General features: G+C 40.9%; 1 protein-coding gene across 2 annotated transcripts in view; it reads left to right on the top strand.

The window, feature by feature from the left end:
• Positions 1 to 19,880, top strand: part of LOC148863628 (N-terminal nucleophile aminohydrolases (Ntn hydrolases) superfamily protein) — a 54,458-nt gene that overhangs the window by 20,623 nt on the left and 13,955 nt on the right. For both annotated transcript variants that reach the window (XM_088980587.1, XM_088980588.1), the window contains exons 3-6: positions 7,602 to 7,722; positions 7,907 to 7,991; positions 10,331 to 10,412; positions 10,598 to 10,736. In XM_088980587.1, the coding sequence (XP_088836713.1) occupies positions 7,602 to 7,722; positions 7,907 to 7,991; positions 10,331 to 10,412; positions 10,598 to 10,736 (427 nt within the window). The remainder of the gene's footprint in view (positions 1 to 7,601; positions 7,723 to 7,906; positions 7,992 to 10,330; positions 10,413 to 10,597; positions 10,737 to 19,880) is intronic.

Below are 19,880 nucleotides of genomic sequence, written 5' to 3'. Positions count from 1 at the left end.
AAAATAAATAAATAAATAACAGGAACAACTATGTAGGTTGTCAAGACTGTTGTTTAGTCTTGATCACTAAGAGATTTCAGATTCGATGAGAAAAGAATGTGAAGATGTAGAGGAAAGAGTGGTGGAAGAGCAGTAGAACACAAAATTTTAGGAGAAGAACAGAATGTCAATATTCTGCTGCCGCCACTTTAAGTTAATATATATAGGTTATGCTAGTTACATGAAAGGACATATCTGCCCTTGGTGTTTACATCATAACTGTTAACAAATAACAAACAATATAAAACTGAAACCAGAAATAACATAACAGAAAAATAACCACAGCTGTGACTAGATACATTCTACCCTACGGACAAAGTGGGACCACAGCTGTAGGGCCCACATCACTGTTCTCTACACTCCCCCTCAAGTTGGGAGTATATGTTCATCATTCCCAACTTGGATAGATCCGCCTCTAGCTTCTTTCTTGATACGGCTTTAGTAAGAATGTCTGTTAGTTGCATACTGGATGTGATGTAAGGGAGGCATACTTCTTGAGATGAGACCCTCTCTTGCACAAAATGACGGTCAACTTCAATGTGTTTGGTTCTGTCATGTTGTACTGGATTATGTGCTATATTAATGGCGGCTTGATTATCACAGTACAACATCAAAGACTTTTCATACTCAATACCCAACTCCTCAAGTAGAGATCTTAGCCATAGGATTTTAGCCACTCCATTGGCCATGGATCTGTATTCTGCTTCAGCACTTGACCGGGAGACAACACTTTGTTTCTTACTTCTCCAGGAGACAAGGTTTCCTCCCACAAGGGCACAATATCCCGAGGTAGACCTCCTGTCATCAACACTCCCAGCCCAATCTGCATCAGTATAAACCTCCACCTTCATGTGATTGTTGTTCTTGAAAAGTATACCCCTACCTAGGCATCTCTTCAAGTAAACTAAGATTCTTTCTGCCGCAAGAAGATGTGTGGTTCTAGGATAATGCATGTACTGGCTGACAACACTAACAACATAGGTAATATCTGGCCGAGTGAGGCTGAGATATAGGAGCTTTCCTACTAGTTGCTAGAACATAACTTTGTCTTCCGGAGGCTCCCCACTCTCGACACTAATCCTGTGATTCTGTTCAATTGGTGTATCTGCAAGCTTGACACCTAACTTCCAGTTTCTGCCAACAGGTCTAGGACATATTTCCTCTGAGATATAAAGATCCCCTGTTTGGATCTAGCAACCTCAGTACCCAAAAAATACCGAAGTACACCAAGGTCCTTCACCTCAAATTCTTGGTGAAGAAGCTGTTTAAGAGACTCAATCTCATGGCTATCATTCCCTGTGACCACAATATCATCAACATATACTGCCAACAGTGTCAAAGAGGACTCCACCCTCTTGATGAATAGGGTATGATCTGACTGGGCTTATACATATCCAAACTTCACAAGTGCTAGTCTAAATCTATTGAACCAAGCCCTAGGTGACTATTTCAAACCATACAAAGCCTTGTTGAGCCAGCAGACCTTCTTACCTACTTCTGCATCATAGAATCCAGGAGGCAAACGCATGTAAACTTCTTCCTGCAGATCTCCATTCAGAAAGGCATTTTTCACGTCCATTTGGTATAAAGGCCAGGTGTGACTTGTTGCAAGAGACAAGAGAACTCGAATAGTAGTCATCTTGGCTACTGGTGCAAATGTCTCCAAGTAATCTATGCCATAAGTCTGTGTAAACCCTCTTGCAACTAACCGAGCTTTGTACCTCTCAATAGATTCATCTGCATTATGCTTCACCGTAAATACCCATCTGCATCCAACTGGTTTCTTTCCTTTTGGCAAATCAACTACCTCCCAGGTGTTGTTCTTCAACAGAGCATCCATCTCAACTTGCATTGCATCTTTCCATTCAGGGATGGATAGGGCTTCTTGCACTGCTCTTGGAATAGGGACATTGGAAATGGAGTTAAGGTAGGACCTATAGGTAGGAGATAGACGATCATAGGACAAAAAATGGGAAATACAGTGGGTTGTGGATGTGGTACAATGTCGTTTCCCTTTACGGACTGCAATTGGAAGGTCAAGATCATCTGTAGGGGAAGTCTCTGTGGGCTTTGGGACTGAAGTATCTGGACCTGGAGCTGCAGATGAGATTGGAGCTGGTCTGGACTGCTGATGATCAGGATCAACCTGCCTGCACCGCCTGTGATAAACCCTCAACTCCTAATCCCGCTAACCACCCTCACCATTGCAGCTTTCCCTCAACTCCTGATCCCTCTGACCACCCTCACCATTGCGGTTCTCATCACCCAATGGAATAGGTAAAGGAACTGCCCCACTCTCACTGCTCTCCCCCTGAAGACAAGAACTCAAACCCCCACTCTCACTACTCTCCCCCCGAGGGGCAACCCGAGGATAATAGGGTGTCCCCTCAAAGAAAGTGACATCCATGGAGACAAACTTCCTCCCGGAGACAGGATCATAACAGCAATAACCCTTTTGAGTTTGTGCATAACCAAGGAAGATGCATTTGGAGGCTTTGGGTTCGAACTTGGAAGGATGGGGTCCGAGAAACTGAACAAAGTAAGTGCAACCGAATGTCTTAAGGGGAATAGAAAACAAGTCCTTATGTGGGTGTAGAAGCGAAAAAGGAGATCGCATATCAAGGACCCTGGAAGGGACCCGATTAATAAGGTATACCGCCGTGAGGATAGCATCCCCCCAGAAGCGAATGGGGACATTGGAAGTAAACATGAGGCTTCTAGCCACTTCCAAAATGTGCCTGTTCTTCCTCTCGGCAACTCCATTCTGCTGAGGTGTATGAGGGCAAGAGCTCTGGTGGATAACCCCATGATGAAGAAGATAAGAGGTCAATGATTTGGCAAAGTATTCCTTTGCGTTATCAGATCGAAGAACTTTGATCTTGGCATCAAACTGGGTTAGAATCATTTGGTGAAAATTTTGGGTCAGGGAAGGTACCTCATCTCGTGAACGCATGAGATAAACCCAAGAAAAACGGGTATGGTCATCAACAAATAACAAAAAAGTATCTGTACCCACCCATGGAAGGGATATGATAAGGCCCCCAAACGTCAGTATGCACAATATCAAAAGAATTATCACTCTTTTTATTACTCAATAAATAAGGGTTTCTAAAATGCTTAGCAAACTCACAACTTTCACACTGTAGTTGAGATAACTCAATAAACTCAAACAAAGTAGGAAACAAACTCTGTAAAGATCGAAAAGACAAACGACCTAATCGGTTATGCTTTGGCATAACCGGACTCACACTCTGAGAAACAAAAGACAACTTCTCTACTGACTCTCCCTGACGGAACCGCTCCCCGAGCAGATAGATCCCATTCGTCTCACGGCCAGTCCCAATCACCTTCTGCGTCTCCAAGTCCTGAAAAACACATCGATTAGGGAAAATGGTTACTGAGCAGTTCATATGCTTGGTAATACTACTGACTGAAAGAAGGTTAGTATCAAGCTTAGGCACATGCAAAATAGATGATAGGGACATAGTATCTAAAATCTTGATGTCACCCTTCCCAGAAATAGGAACCAGGGAGCCATCAGCAATAGATACCTTATCTCTACCAGAAGACAAATGGTAAGTAGTAAACAGTGAAGGCAAGCTAGTCATGTGATCAGATGCACCTGAGTCTATTACCCAACAAGGCTCAGTAGTACTTGGAGCTAAGGCATGATAGGCTGAAGCTCGAGTACCTGAATGGGCGAAGGCAGATGTGACAGGGGCTGATGGAGGCTGTGGTGGCTGAGCTGAATTTCCAACCTCCTTTTCTAGCTGTATTAGGGCAGCCCGAACTGCAGCTAAGGTCTCCAAAGATGTTCCTTTTGTGCCAGATGAGGATGTTGAATCAGTGTTCATGGCTACATGAGCAGTGCCCTTCTTGTTTCTTAACTTTGCAGGAACCAAGTGAGGATGCAGTTTCCAACATGTCTCTTTTGTATGTTTGGGTTTCTTACAATGTTCACATACTACATCTTTCTTGTCTTCCTTCCTCCTGTCCTTCTCTGAATCACCCCCTGATTTGGGTGTAGCCGCTACAAAGGCTGATACGGGTTGCATCATAACCTTCCTTCTAGTTTCTTCACTGTGTACAAATGAGTAGGCCTGAGAGAGAGTCACACTGTCTCTAGTCAAAATCTACTGCCTCACAATATCATATTCAGGGTTCAATCACGCCAGGAACTCAAACACTCTGTTTGTCTCGATGTGCTTTCTATGGGTTTAAGCATCTTTGGGACTCTCCCACTCAAGAGTCTCTAAGTGATCAATCTCATGCCACAGGGACTTCAAGGTAGAGAAGTAGACTGATATCGGTTTCTCTCCTTGTTTAAAGGTGTTCACTTCACATTTCAATTCATATGCTCTGGCAACATTAAGGGGTTGGGAGTAAGTTTCTTTCATAACATCCCATATCTCCTTGGCTGTCTTTGCCCACAAATAGTTCCGGCTAATATGAGGCTGCATAGAATTACACAGCCATGTCATAACCACGTAGTTTTCTTGCATCCACTTGGTATATGTCGGGTCTCCCTTGGAAGGTTCTTTCATATCTCCCAGGAGGTACCCTAATTTACCTCTTCCACCAATAGCCATCATGGCTGATTGGGCCCATTCCAAATAGTTTGATCCATCAAACTTTACGGTCGTAATCTGACCACCCATCTCAGAAACACCACCATAACTGATGTTCCCAAGACTGTCTTCTGAATCTTAGACTCCATTTCTGTCAAGTCTCAAAAACAGTACTTGAGTCACCAATCACAATCAAAACAGTATAGGCCTGATCTGTATTCTCAGTGTATGTGCACAAAACCGAAGTAATTCTGATCTGAAACCAACTAGCTAACACAGCAGTAGCTGTCCGTAGATCTCTAACCCCCTTAGAACTCTGAGAACAGCTTTAAAACAAAACTGATATGATAGGGAAAGTTAGGGTTTTAATCAGTTCTGAAAGGAAGCAATTCAGTCGCACAATCCATACTGTATAGATGAGCTTGCAGTAATAAGAAACCCTAGAATCTGATCGGACCTACCAATCAACTTAAGAGTAGCTCTAGGTAGATCACAGGGTTCAGTCAACCACTAGGGCTTGCCGCAGATCACTTTCAAACCCTAGAGTAGAGAGAAACACAGTTCGGTTCAGGGTTTGCTGTAAAACCCTAGGAAATCGAAGAGAGAAAGAGCTAGAATGGTTCGGCCTTCCCCTCCAGATAGGTCCAACCTATCTTCTCTGAAAGAATTACTGTTAAAAAAGTAACAACTTACAAGGAAAAATAGTTCGCTGCCTTCTAGGGTTACCTAAACCCTAGTCTTCTTTGATCCTTCCTGACCACTAACACTCTGCAACCCTAGCAAGTTTCCAACAACTGCTAGTACCTCTGGCGATCTCCAAGAATCAGTCTGCGACTCCTCCTCTTCAGCTTTCAGTCCTAGGAGATTCTCATGTGGTCGGCCGGTATTAGACTCACATGAAAAACCCTAACTTGGCTCTGATACCATGTAGGTTGTCAAGACTACTATTCAGTCTTGATCACTAAGAGATTTCAGGTTCGATGAGAAAAGAATGTGAAGATGTAGAGGAAAGAGTGGTGGAAGAGCAATAGAACATAGAGTTTTAGGAGAAGAGCAGAATGTCAATATTCTGCCGCCACCACTTTAAGTTAATATATATAGGTTATGCTATTTACATGAAAGGACATATCTGCCCTTGGTGTTTACATCATAACTGCTAACAAATAACAAACAATATAAAACTGAAACCAGAAATAACAGAACAGAAAAATAACCACAGCTGTGACTAGATACATTCTACCCTACGGACAAAGTGGGACCACAATTGTGGGGCCCACATCACTGTTTTCTACAAACTAAATAAAAGAAACAAAATAAAAATGTCTGAGAATCCGATCAGAGGTAGCAGTTTCCAGATCTCTCCTTCCACCTTCAAACTTCTCGAGCTAGGCCTTCCGTCTTACCTGGCCGAATTTCAGATCTGCAGAAGAGAATTAAAACACAAATTAAATCTAATAAAAGTAAATTTGCATGAAGGAAAAATAAACCGAAATTAAAGAACATAAAGTAATTCTAAAACTGAAGAAAAAATGGTTGGGATTCAAATCCAGAGGTGGTAATAGTGGTGTTGGCGAACTGCAAGTAGGAACTCCTCTTGCTTGGGATCATCCTCTTCCTCTACCCTTGAACTTCTCAAGATCAGCCTTCCTTCGTACCTCGGTGAATTGGCCAACCCCTTCTACAGGGCCCCTGGGACCCTTTTTATAGAGAAGGGTGGACACAACTGGAAATAGGGAGAAAGATGGGGGGCGGCAGCTGGGATTTAGCGAAGTTAGGGACGCCCTAGGGTTTCTAATGGATGGATAAGATGGTTTTTGGGTGTTCCTATGGCTGAAAATAAAAGGAGAGGGCGCCCAATATTATGTAGGGCTGAGATTTGGGCGCCCAGAAATGGAGGGTGTAGATTAGAACATCTAGGGTTGAAGGGTTAAGATTAAAAGAATAGGTGGTGCCCTAGATTGAATGGTTGGGATATAAGATGGAGGGAGTGGCTGAGATTTGGAGATGAGGGGCTGAATGGTGAGGATTAGCAGAATAGGTGGCGCCCTAGGGTTTAAAAGCTATAAAGGAGAGCCCTAAAATGAGTGGTTGAGATTAAAAGAGATGGAGGGTGGAGATTAAACACCTAGGGGCGGCTAGGGTTTGCTAAGAGTGAAAATATTAGGTTAAAAAGGCTCCCTAGGGTTTGCTAAGGAGAGGGGAGCATGGTAATACAATAGGATGGGTGCCAACTGGGGGTTTAGCAGATTGGAGGCGCCCTCCTGTTCTCAGTTTTAGATCCTATTGCTACTAAACGGCGCATGGTTTGACACCGGTGTTACAGTCGCCGGCGCATGATCACCGGAGATAACAGTCGTCGGCGCATGATCGCCGGAGATAACTTGCAATTCCTTCTTTCCAAATTTGAGTTTGTAAAGGGAGATTTTTGTTCTTGTGTTATTCTATAAATAAATAGTCATTATAAAAAAAAAATAAAAAGAAGAAGAAGAAGAAGAAGAAGAGTTGATTTCATGAATAACAGTTTGAATAAGTGATTACTTGTTAAGTATTTTTCTCTTCCTCTTGTTTCTTCTTCTAAGTGTTCTATCTCTTTAGTTTACTTTGAACTGCAAGAGTTCTTCACTTTCTTTCTTATCTCTGCCTCATTCCTTGGTCGACAACAAGCTGTATGTTTACTTCTCTACCTTTATCTTCATCCTTAACTACCTAATCACCTTTCTTCACCCTACAAAGCCCAGCACCAGAACTAAAAGTTGTAGGACTCCCTACTTGTCCCACATCAGACCACCATATTGATTTTATCATGGAAAACAATGACATATAATGCAATAGTCTTCTGCTCTTGTGGGACTAACTGTCTCCTAGTGTTTGACAAGGGAAGGGATTTTTCATTATTAAGAGTATCATTATTTTTTTTTCCGGTTTCCTGATGGCTTGTAGACTTAGGGTTTTATTTTGAGCAAGTCAGTTCTAGATATAATTCTTTTTATTTAGGATGATCCAAGCACAAATGCAGGCCGAGGTTCAAATTTGACAGAGGATGGCCATGTAGAATGTGATGCCAGTATCATGGATGGTGATTCTGGAGCATTTGGAGCTGTTGGGGCGGTCCCAGGTATCTTATACATGGAATTACACAAATCCCCATTACAGTATTTGGATTATCTGACAGATTTAGTTGAATAGGTGAATGTATACTAATCCATTGATATTTTGTTTCTGTTTTGTTTTCTTAACTCTGAGTTTCACAAGTTTTTTCCATAGGTTACTTAGCATCCTTCTCATTAATTGTAGATCAGGTGTACGAAATGCCATCCAGATTGCTACTTGCTTGGCCAAGGAACAAATGATGGGACCTTCTTTGCTGGGCCGACTTCCTCCCATGTAATGATTGTTTTGATGTCATCAATACTAAAATCTCTATGAGAAAATTTTTGCTTTTGCTCTAGATGCAGCCTTTCCAGATATTTACATGTTATGATTTATGATACACATTTTCTTCTGGTGGTTATGATTTATCAACTGCCACACTTGCTCTGCAGAACCAATGCAAGCAAAGAGAAAAAAGAGAGAGAGAGATTGGCCTTTTCTTGCACAAGCTCCATGGTTTTGGTCTTTTTGATAAGAAATGTAAATTTTTAAATTTTCTATTGAACCATTCTGCAGTGCATTATGCACCTCTCGGAGTACTATGATATTAATTGTCCAATCCTCTCATTATTTTGGATTTTTAAAGTTCGTTCAGTGGAAATCTGGTTTTCCTTTTGACATTGCTTGGACTTGTGTTAGAGTAGATGTTGATCTCAGTCACCTGTCAGTTATCTGATTAATCAAATGATTTTAGTTAGATGACCTTATTTGTCTATATCATTAAATTGTCTATAAATTTTCATTCTTCTCATCACAACATGGAATTTACATGATTCATATCTTTTTCTTTTAATTTTCAACGCCCATGCAAATGCCACAATTCCACTTATTTGTTATATTCATGCAAAAGTAAATGACTAACCTGTTGACATTTGGGAAAATTTGGAAGCTGTAATACCTTTGTCAATGCACAAGAATTTTAAAATATGGTACAGTATCTGATTTCGCACAGAGTTTCTATTCTTCTGGGAATCATTTTGTTTAAAGATAAATAAAAAATAAGCTTTAATAAGAAAAAGGAGAAAAGAGGAAACAGCAGGGTGATAAGACATCACCCAGCAAAGAACAGACCCACTCTAACATCAAACCCCTTGGACAAAAAGATAAACATCCCTACAATCAAAAAATGACATCCTGAAAATCCCACCCCATATACAACAGCAAAAACCATGTCAAATATGGTGAAGACCCCTTCCACGAACCACCCAAAAAAAAAAACAAAAACAAAAAATAATATGCATATCCAACAACCCTCCCAACCCCTGCCCTTATACAATGAAAAAAATACCATGAACCCAACCAGCCATTTCTGATGAGAAGTGGTACTCAAGCTTTATCCATTTCCTCAGTGTATCCCTTGTCTAATACAGAGCTCTCCCTTCTTATCTGAGATGCTTTTTTTACCTTCTTCCCCTTCGTTTTTAGCCCCATCCAAATACTCCAAACTTTAGCCTGGCAAAAACTTTAGAAACTTGCACCGTTTGATTAATTTTCTTTCTTTGAAATCTTCTTACTGCATTAAGAATTTTCTCCATCTCTGAGGAGGCCTCCCTTCTAGCATTGATTCTTTCTACTTCAAATATTGCATTCTTTTCAAAAAAATTGAACTGCACTCGTATCTTCTCTCTTTGACTTCCCCTTCCTTATGTCCCCTTCACCCTTCAAGCTCACTGTTTCCTCATCCATCCGAGGGCCAGAACCAACCTCTATAGTACCTGAATTTAAGATTCCTTTATCCTTTTCCTTTGACTGAACTCTTGGATCTTCTTCCACCTCCCTGAAGGCTTCCTTTGCAAAATCCCCCCCCCCCACCCAGGAAGAATAAACCCAGGGTCTTATTAACCTTCATTTCTTTGTTCAGCACCAAATCCATATCCTCTACTTTCTCAACTTTGTGAGTCTCATCTATAATTACTTCCACCTCTGAATCTGGAGTTGCATCATCCTCATCGTCTACCTCTTCAACATCTTGTAGAGGTCTATTTCTATATTTTTGTTTCCTTCTGTACTCTTGATAATGACTTCCCTTCCTTTTCAATTTTCTCTAATATTTTCTCTACTGCTTCACTAGCACCCTAGAGATCAGCTTCTACTAACTTGGACGGTTGTACCCTTTTTTAAAGTTGTTCCACTCTCTCCCTTCTTGTATTTTATTCCCCAAAGGGCTCTCTCTTCCCTCTCCTTTTTCTTCCTCCAAAATTTCCTTCTTTTTAAAACCAGCATCTCTAACCCAGTCTTCTCCTTTTGGAGATTCTTCTTCTGCCTGAAGACACTAAACAACCTTGGGATCCACCTTCCCATCTCTGCCTTTTCTCACTGAATCATCTCTTCCTTCTGGCTTGTCCTCACCTGAACCCTTTCTTTAATTTTGATGCTTGGTTTCACCCAGTTAGATAAAGTATTCACTCTTTCCATCATGCACAAAGAATTCCTTTTGCTTTTGAATCATTGGTGCTTCAAAATTTTGGTTCATAAAGTCCCATCTCTTCTCAAGTAATAATTGTCAATGCAAATCATTCTGCACTTCTTTTCAATTTACATGAGACTATACTTGTCCGTTTCCTTTTCTGCAGGTTTTTGGTTGGTGAAGGTGCCCATGAGTGGGCAAAGTCCAAGGGCATCATTTTACCAGAGACAATTGCAGAGGCTGATGTGGTATATTTTCTTTTCTATGATACTGTTATCCAGTAATTTCCATTTTCGTTTTCATTATTCTGCTTAATGAGAATTGTGTTCATAAGTTTTGATCTTACAGGTCCTTTTGGCTGGGATTTTGATTTTTTTTTCGCTTATATTTTCAATGACAGCTTTTACTAACTGGTGTGTGTATGTTTGTTTAGTGGCTAGTAACTGAAAAGGCAAAAGCACAATGGCTGAAGTACAAAGCAATGCTTGATTGTGCAGAAGCTGGGAGCAAATCATCATCTGTGGAACTTTCCTCAAGCTCTCATGAAACTGATGTATCGAAGCCAATAACAAGTCTCTTTCTCCCTCTATCTATCTATCTATCTAAATTCAGTTCGTATATTCAAATTTGAATCAGATCGCATCCATTGAATTCATATCAGATTTAAATTGAATTCAGATTGTAATCATATATTGAGTAGCAATAATAAATAAAACAAAAAATGATCAAAATATAATATATTATTAATAAAATGAACTAAAAATGACTTTGATTTTGTATATAATGAACAAAATAAATTGAAAATAACTTGTATGAAACTTGAAGCTATGACTTGTTAATAAAAACACAACATTCAAACCAACTTTAGTAATAGAAACATTACAAATTTTTAAGTATATAAGCAAAAATATACTTACAAAGCTTAAAAACTGAATTAAATAGAATAACCACCCTTACAAAACTTAGAAACTGAAATCAAATTTCTTCCAAGTAATGGAACATAAGGACATTCTTTTAAAGTAATAGTCCCTTCTCTAAAAACTAAATCTACTGTTCCTATAACAGCAGCTGCAATGGTTGCAGATGTCCCCAAGTAAAGCACGAACTCGTCATAATTCAACATTTCGCTTTCCATGAATAGAAGCCCTAGAGTCAATACACCAAGATGTAGAAGAAACCAACATATTGGTCTCTATAACCTGAGTTTCAAAATTACCTTCTTTCTTCTTCTTGAGGGATTCCAGATATTGAGGACAATTCCTCTTCCAGTGCCCGGTCCCCTTGTAGAAGTGACATTATCTGATGACTTGTCTTTTGTTTGCCACCCTTCCTCTGAGGCCTATTCTTACCCTTTCGTTTCTTTCTACCAGATTTACCTCCTTCAACAAGCATGGCCACCAGCTTGTCCTTTCTAATCAGTTATTCGGCTCCCTGCAACATATTGCCGAGCTCTTGCAAGCTAGTTGTTAGCTTGTTCATGTTGTAATTCATGACAAACTGATTAAAGGATGTGTGCTGAGAGTTTAAGATGGCATCAATCTTGGTGTCATCATCCAGCTTGGAACCAAGAGCCTCCGGTTCATTGATAAAATCTATCATCTTCATGACATGGCCATTAGGGGTGGCAACGAGCCAAGCTTTTCACAAGCTGCTCGAGCTTGGCTCATGAAAAGCTTGGTTCGACTCGGTTTCAACTGAGCTCGAGCTCGAGCCCAATTCACTAGCTCGATTATGAAACAAGCCGAGCTCGAGCCTACTAGAGCTCGGCCGGCTCGAATATATATATATATATATATATATAAATATTATAATTATTAGTTATTATATTTCTTAATTTTTTATTTTATAAAATATTTTTTCTCAAAATCAAGCTTGAGCTCAAGGTTCTGGCTCAAACCGAGCTCAAGCTCGAGCTCGAGCCTTGTAGAACAGTATCAAGCCGAGCTCTAGCCTCGTACTATTTGGCTCGACTCGGCTTGAATCCACCCCTAATGGTCATGAACCGGCTGGTTTTCGGTCATCCTGGTGGTCATCAACAATTTGAGGACCTTTTGTCATACAAAACGATTTTGCTCCTCATACATGGTCTTTAGATTATCTAGAATATCTTTGTTGTTTTCTACTCTGTCAAACTGCCTCTGGATAAAGCTGTCCAGTAAGGCAATGATGTAACATTGGGCAAGAGAGTTTTTCTCTTCCCATTCCCGACATTCCCTTCTTGCCTCAAAGGCTTTATCAGGGGGTGTTCTAGTGCCAGGTTGATGTAACATTGGGCAAGAGAGTTTTTCTCTTCCCATTCCCGACATTCCCTTCTTGCCTCAAAGGCTTTATCAAGGGGGCATTCTAGTGCTAGGTTGGTGGCAATTTTGTTCAATTTCTTGGACGTGAGAACCAAGTTAAGGTTACGAAACTAGTCTGCGTAGTTTGGCCCCTTGAGTTTGTTGTCGTCTAACAATCTAGCAAATTGTCTGTGTACCATTTCTGACAAATAGCACAAACATATTAGTCCATGACCTAATCATTGTTTCATGTTATGTATCGTAGAAAGGACTTTTATCTATGTTCCATTTTCATTTGTTCATCTTTGAGATTTCCCTCTATCTTAGGGACGGAGACAGTATTCATATCTCTGGAAATGTGGGAAATCACATAGGTGCATGGGGCCAACTGTTTCAGCTGCATAACCCCATCACTTTCTGTGAAGAATTACGTATCCACCCATCTGATGAGCTTTCCCTTTGGCCTCCATCAGACAAGGTTCGTTGCCATTTTAGATTAAACCTTTCTAACTACTAAGTGCTGATCCATCATATCGGGAGCCCCAAGATACTGTGTTAGAGTCTTCCATTTTAGGATAGGCCCCTCCCACTAGTCTATGACGCCCCTATCATCCTATGAAGCAACCCCACTGACTGTTTCAGTAAAACGGATAACCCAATTTTATGGTGCATATCCGTCCACCAATTCAATTCGTTTTCATTCTAATGACGAAGGCTGTTAGAGATATCATCTTATGACATTCCCTATCTCATAGCACTTATATTAATCATGAGGGAACAAGTATATCAGTCCTTAGGTCAGCTTTAGGTCTTACCATAGTGGCTCCCACTGACTTTCATAAAGTCATATTCAAATGGGCCCTAAATGAGCTAGGGTTCCCATGGGGTTTCTCTTTGGAGAGGAAACAAGAGAAGGGCCCATTAAAGGGAGATCATACAATGATACATGGACATCATGGCAATGATGTGCATTTAGCCATGATGGGCATGGAGAGCCACAAAGTCTTTTCACGGGCCAAGCACTTATGGCCCATGTACGAATCACATTCACATAGCACATCACACACATAATTGATCAAAATCAAATTAAAACATGTAAAACCCAAATCCAATTAGATTAACACATGATCAACCCACTAATGGACACAATTATCAAATAATATTTATCTTGGTATATGAGCCCAACTACAAAAGGTAATTCGGCCCATATAGCTATCCATGCTGAAATGGGCTATACTTGTTTTAATCTAACTCAAATTAGGTTTTACAAGCATGGGCCGAATTCGTCCATATAATGGCCCATCGAACCCCTTGCCTAGATCCATATTTGATCACTTAATCAGTGATTTATGCGGCTGTAATCAGTCCCCAACCAACCATAGGTTCAGCCCATTAAGGTTGGACCAAAACTATGTCAAATTGGCCTAGGGTTTGGTGCCCAAACCATGCATCAATCCACATGGTTTATGATCTGAAAATTCTCAGTTATGATTCATAATCATATCATCAAACAAACAGCAATTAATCAAAATTAAATAACTAGGACTGATAGTGTGATGTTTGAATCCAATCCGGACAAATGTAGGATCCCAACGAACAACTATCTCCAAATCAATCTCCATCTTCCTCTACAATCTCCGGCAAGACTTCCGATTTAAATAAATAGAAAAACCCTAATTTTCTAATGCTTACATAAGAAAAAACCTAATACATTTTTTCTAAAAAAGAAAACAAATTAAGTACAAACCAAATAATCAAATGGTGCACAATAATCTAGCCATCATCAAAGATTTCAATCTCCATTACACTTTCAGCCCAAGAATTCAATAATTCAACATAGAACAATTCCATAATATATCAGAAATTATAAAGATTAATTTTCAAATCATTGGCCTCAAATCTAAGAACTGGATTCTCAGTTTTTCATTTTGACTATGTCAAATCGGCTAGATTAGTTCTTGTCGATTTGATCGTTCTTTCAAATCTTGTAATCTTAGGAGTTGTACTCGAAGTAGCAAAGGAGAGAAGAGAAACTCTGAAATGCAGTGAATGTCGAACTGTACTAGTCAATCGACCATGCTATTATTTATATATGAATGTAGTACAAAGTACAAGAAATTACTGGGATGCCTTTGATTAGTGATGGGACACTCAGATGACTTAAATCATTAAACAGGATTAGGCCCATTAACACAGGCCCAGTTACAAGATAAGTTAAACATAAGTATGGGCTAATAAGAACTCTTATCAGTCCTTTAGTTAATACATCTGCAATCTGCATATCTGATGGAGTATAAGGCACACAGAGTTATCTTGAAATAATTCTCTCTGACAAAGTGTCCATCAATTTCAATATGTTTTGTCCTGTCATGCTGCACGGGATTGTTGGCAATGTTGATAGCAGCTTTATTATCACAATACAGCCTAAGAGGACCCTCAGTTTTGATACCAAGCTCATTAAGAAGAGTTCTGAGCCATAAGAGTTCAGCAACTCCGTGTGCCATAGCTCGGTATTCTGCTTCTACACTTGATCTAGACACAACATTCTGCTTCTTATTGCGCCATGTGACTAGGTTTCCTCCCAAGAATGTATAGTAACCTGAGGTTGATTTTCTGTCTCCAATAGACCCAGCCCAATCAGCATCAGTGTAGGCTTCATTTTCAAGTCTGTTGTTTTTCCTGAATAAAATTCCTTTCCCTGGGCAAGTCTTCAAGTATCTGAGAATTCTTTCCACTACTCTCATATGAGGGGTCTTTGGTGAGTGCATGAATTGACTGACAACATGCACTGCATAAGTAATGTCTAGCCAAGTAAGGGATAAGTATATCAATTTTCCTACCAATTTTTGGTACCTTTCTTTATCACAGTATTCCTCACCCATTGATTCTTGTAATCCATGGTTCGGTTCTATTGGAGTGTCTGCTGGCCTGCACCCCATCATGCCTGTTTCCTCTAGGAGATCTAGCACATATTTTCGTTGACATATGTAGATTCCTTCTCTTGATCTAGCAACTTCAATCCCAAGAAAATATCTCAGATTTCCCAGGTCTTTGATCTCAAATTCTGAAGCTAAGAACTCCTTTAGCCTCTTCATCTCTTTCACATCATTTCCAGTAATCACCATATCATCCACATAAACAATGAGTGTTGTAAGTTTGTCATTCTGTCTCTTTGTAAACAATGTATGATCTGCACTGCTCTGAATGTACCCCACTTTCTTCATGGCCATACAAAGTCTCTCAAACCATGCCCGGGAAGACTGCTTCAAACCATATAATGCTTTCCTTAGTTTACACACCTTCTTTCCAACATCATATCCAGGTGGGGGTTCCATGAATACCTCTTCATGAAGATCACCATTTAGGAAGGCATTCTTCACATCCAACTGATGGAGTTCCCAAGAGAATTTTGCTACTAGTGACAGTAGAACCCTGATTGTGTTGAGCTTTGCTACTGGGGCAAAGGTTTCCTTGTAGCCAATTCCTTCCTTTTGTGTAAATCCCTTTGCCACAAATCTGGCTTTGTACCTCTCAATTGACCCATCTTCCTTGTGCTTTACTGTGAATACCCACTTGCACCCAACAGCGCCTTTCCCCTCTGGTAGGTCCACCAATTCCCACGTTCTTACTTTCATTAGGGCTTTCATCTCTTCATTCATGGCTTCTTTCCACCTTGGATCAAATGCCACCTCTGAGTACAGAGGAAAGAGCAAACACAAAGGAATGATAGGTAGGGGATAAGTGTGAATAAAAAACATAATCAGCTATGGGATGCTGAGTGGTACAAGAACGAACAGGCTTACGGAGAGCAATAGGAAGATCCAAATCTGAATTGAGTGAGTCAGAATTACCTTGGATTGCAGAGATAGATTGATCTGAGTTCAACTGGTTGCAATCATGAGGTTGAGGGCCCTTCTTCCTTCTATTGTATGTAAGTATCTCTTTCTCTTGCCTACTGGAACCTTCAGAAGCATCAGCTGAATCTGGAGAAGTAACTAGCACAGTGGGAGTCTCACAAGGTTGACCCGGAATGTTACAGCTAGGAGTAGTGGAAGGTGATGAAAGGGGAACAAAAAAGAAGGGAGAATGAGAATCCTCTTCCAACCCACTAGTCTCCCCCTGAAGAGGATTTTGAGAAGACTGGAAATAGGGTTGAGACTCAAAAAAGACTACATCTCTAGTGACATTTTTTCTTGGAGACAGGATCATAACACTTATACCCCTTTTGCATAGGTGAGAACCCCAAAAAAAATCCCTTTGTAGCCTTGGGATCCAGCTTGGTTTTCTTTGGATCCTTCACATGTATGAAGCATATACAGCCAAAAACCCGTGGGGAAAGAGGAAATTCTGGAAGAGTGGGACACAAAACAGAGAAAGGAGTCTTCATACCCAGTACCTTAGATGGCATCCGATTTATCAGGTATGATGCAGTGAGAACAGCTTGAGACCAATATTGCTTGGGCACATTATGCTGGAAAAGTAGAGCTCGAGCTGTCTCCAATAGGTGCCTGTTCTTGCGCTCAGCAACCCCATTTTGCTGAGGAGTGTAAGCACACGATGATTGGTGTAACATGCCTGCATCTTCCATGAATGAGTTCAGGGATCTTTCAAAGTATCCAGCTGCATTGTCTGAATGGAATTGCTTAATCTTCTTATCAAATTGTGTTTCAACCATCTTGCAAAACATCGTAGTTATCCGTGGAACTTCATCACGTCCTTTTAACAGATAAATCCAAGTGCACCGAGAATAATGGTCAATAAAACTGATAAAGTAACGGAAGCCATCAATGGAAACAATGGGTGAAGGACCCCAAACATCAGAATGAACCAAATCAAAAGGGGCTTGAATTTCATTACTAGAAATTGGATACATTGATCTGCATTGTTTTGACATTTGACACACATCACAAATTAAACTCTGACTTGGAATGCCCTTACATAATTCGGGAAACAACATTGTTAAAGAAGAAAAAGACAAATGCCCTAGCCTAGCATTGCCACAGGTGCAGCCTATCTATTGACTCCACACTTTCCGGACTAGTAGTAGCAGAAGCTTGTAGGGTTGAGCTGATATCTGCATCAAAATAGTAGAGGCCCCCATACTCATGACCACTCCCAATCGTTCTCCTCGTCAATCTATCCTAGAAGACACAATGAGAAGGAAAAAAAGTTATACTGCAGTTCAAATTTTTTGTAAACTTTGAAACAGACAACAAATTTAAGGTAAGACTAAGAACATGTAGGACTAATTTAAGAGAGAGATCCTTGCTTAGGTCAACCACCCCCTTTCCAGAGATGGTAGAGAGAGACCCATCAGCTACTCTCATCTTATCCTGGCCAGACAACAAATGATACGAAGAGAATAAGGAGGACATATGTGTCATATGGTCAGTGGCTCCGGAATCACCCAAGAGGTAGAATTAATGGAACTAGTTGCACTAAATGCAGAGGCTGTACCTGATTTGGCAAGAGAGGTGGAAGCTAAAGGATTGTTCTTCAGACGGGCTAATGCCCGGTTGAGAACCTCTACCTCACTAGCTATGAAGCCCAAAGTACTTGGTCCAGAGGAGTCGGCGGCCTGCCTTGTGGTGGAAGAGGACACTGTCTGAGTACTCTGTGAGTTGTCACTACTGTTGTTGGTGGCAAGATTCCCACTTGGTGTGTGGCCCTTATGTTGCCTTTTGTCCTTTCTCAGAGCAGTTGGCTTCAAATGATAGTACAAGACCCAACATTTCTCCTTTGTGTGTTTCTCACCACCACAATGGGTACACTTGAGGGATTTCTTGTCTGAAAAATTTATTTCCCTTAGTGGAGACTAGGGCTGAATGTTCTCCAGATAGTTCTGTGGACTGTGTCTGGGAGTCAACTTGCATCTCCTTTCTCCTTACTTCTTCATTCCTCACAAGGTATTAGACATGGTGAAGCTCAGGTAATTCATCTCTCCCTAGAATCTGTGACCTTATACCTTCATATACAGGGTCTAGGCCTGCCAGAAACTTGAAGGCTCTGCTTTCCTCAATCTGCTTGTCATGCCTCTCCTTATCCTTGGCATTTTCCCAATCCAAAATCAAGTGATGGTCAAGCTCTTCCCAGAGGCCTTCCAGTGTTGCGAAGTATGTTGCCACGGACATGTCTCCTTGCCTTAGGGCTGCAACATCTTGGTTCAGCCTGTAGATTCTAGCATTGTTCTTTTTCTAGTCGTATGTCTTGGATACTTTCTCTCAAATTTTAGTGGTTGTAGGGAAATGATGAACTATTCTGGCCACCCGAGGAGTCATGGAGGCCAGCAACCAAGACATGACTGTGGCATTTTCCTTGCGCCACACGATGTATTCAGGACTGCCAATTTCTGGTTCTTTCTTGTCTCCATCCAAATAGCCTGTGAGTTCACGAGAGGTAATGAACAACCTTGCTGAGACGGACCACTCTCTGAAGTTATACTCATCCAGCAGCACACTTGTAATCTATAAGCTGTGCAGATTAGGGTTTTCCAGGTTTGAGGACCTTGCGACAGGTTTGTTATCTCTAGAGGAAACTTCACCGGGTAGTGAGGACATCCTGACTTCAGTCCTAGAGTTGTTCATAGTGCTGTAGGTGGTTCTGTTTAGGGCTGGCCAAAGTGGTCACAGTGTTCACAGTGCTGGTAGAAGTGTTCACAGTGCTGGTAGCACACTAGATAAACTTCACTTGGACTGAACCAATTTGGGTACAGTAGCAAGTAAAAGTTCGAGGCTGCAACTGTGCAGTATAAGTCTTTACCACTGTGCTGTGCAGGGCTAAAGTAGGGCTGGTAACCGACCTAAAAATAGGGTTATTTACCACTGTTCTGTAAGAGTCGTGCTGGAGCACCGAAGCTGCAACTGTAGAAGAGGCTGTCTTTACCACTATTCTGCGCAAGTCTTGCTGAAGCATCGAAGCTGCAACTGTAGAGGAAGCTCTCCCCCTTTCGGCTAGTGCTAGAACTGCTGAAATCAGTCCTCAACTAGGTCTGTCCTATACAGACCTCTCTTAGTAGCCAAATAGCTACTACTTACTGGAAACAACCTAGTAGGACATCTACTTCTGGGCTTACTTCTCTTGAGTCCTACAACCAAGAGAAACCCTAGGTTTGAACTTGCTTTACTCTCTTACACCCCTAGGTCTTTACTGCAGCAACCTAGAAAAGGAAGAGAGAAGATGAAAAGACAGCAAGAGAAGAGAGTGCACCTACTGAAACCCTAGGTTTGAACTTGCTCTGATACCATGTAATCTTAGGAGCTGTACTCGAAGTAGCAAAGGAGAGAAGAGAAACTCTGAAATGCAGTGAATGTCGAACTGTACTAGTCAGTCGACCATGCTATTATTTATATATGAATGTAGTACAAAGTACAAGAAATTACTGGGATGCCCCTGATTAGTGATGGGACACTCATATGACTTAAATCATTAAACAGGATT

This window comes from Nelumbo lutea, chromosome 3 (assembly GCF_056320005.1).
Source record: "Nelumbo lutea isolate HS-2025 chromosome 3, American lotus-T2T, whole genome shotgun sequence".
Lineage (NCBI taxonomy): Eukaryota > Viridiplantae > Streptophyta > Magnoliopsida > Proteales > Nelumbonaceae > Nelumbo > Nelumbo lutea.
The sequence above is the reverse complement of the archived record's forward strand: the minus strand, read 5'-3'. Positions and strand labels throughout refer to the sequence as shown.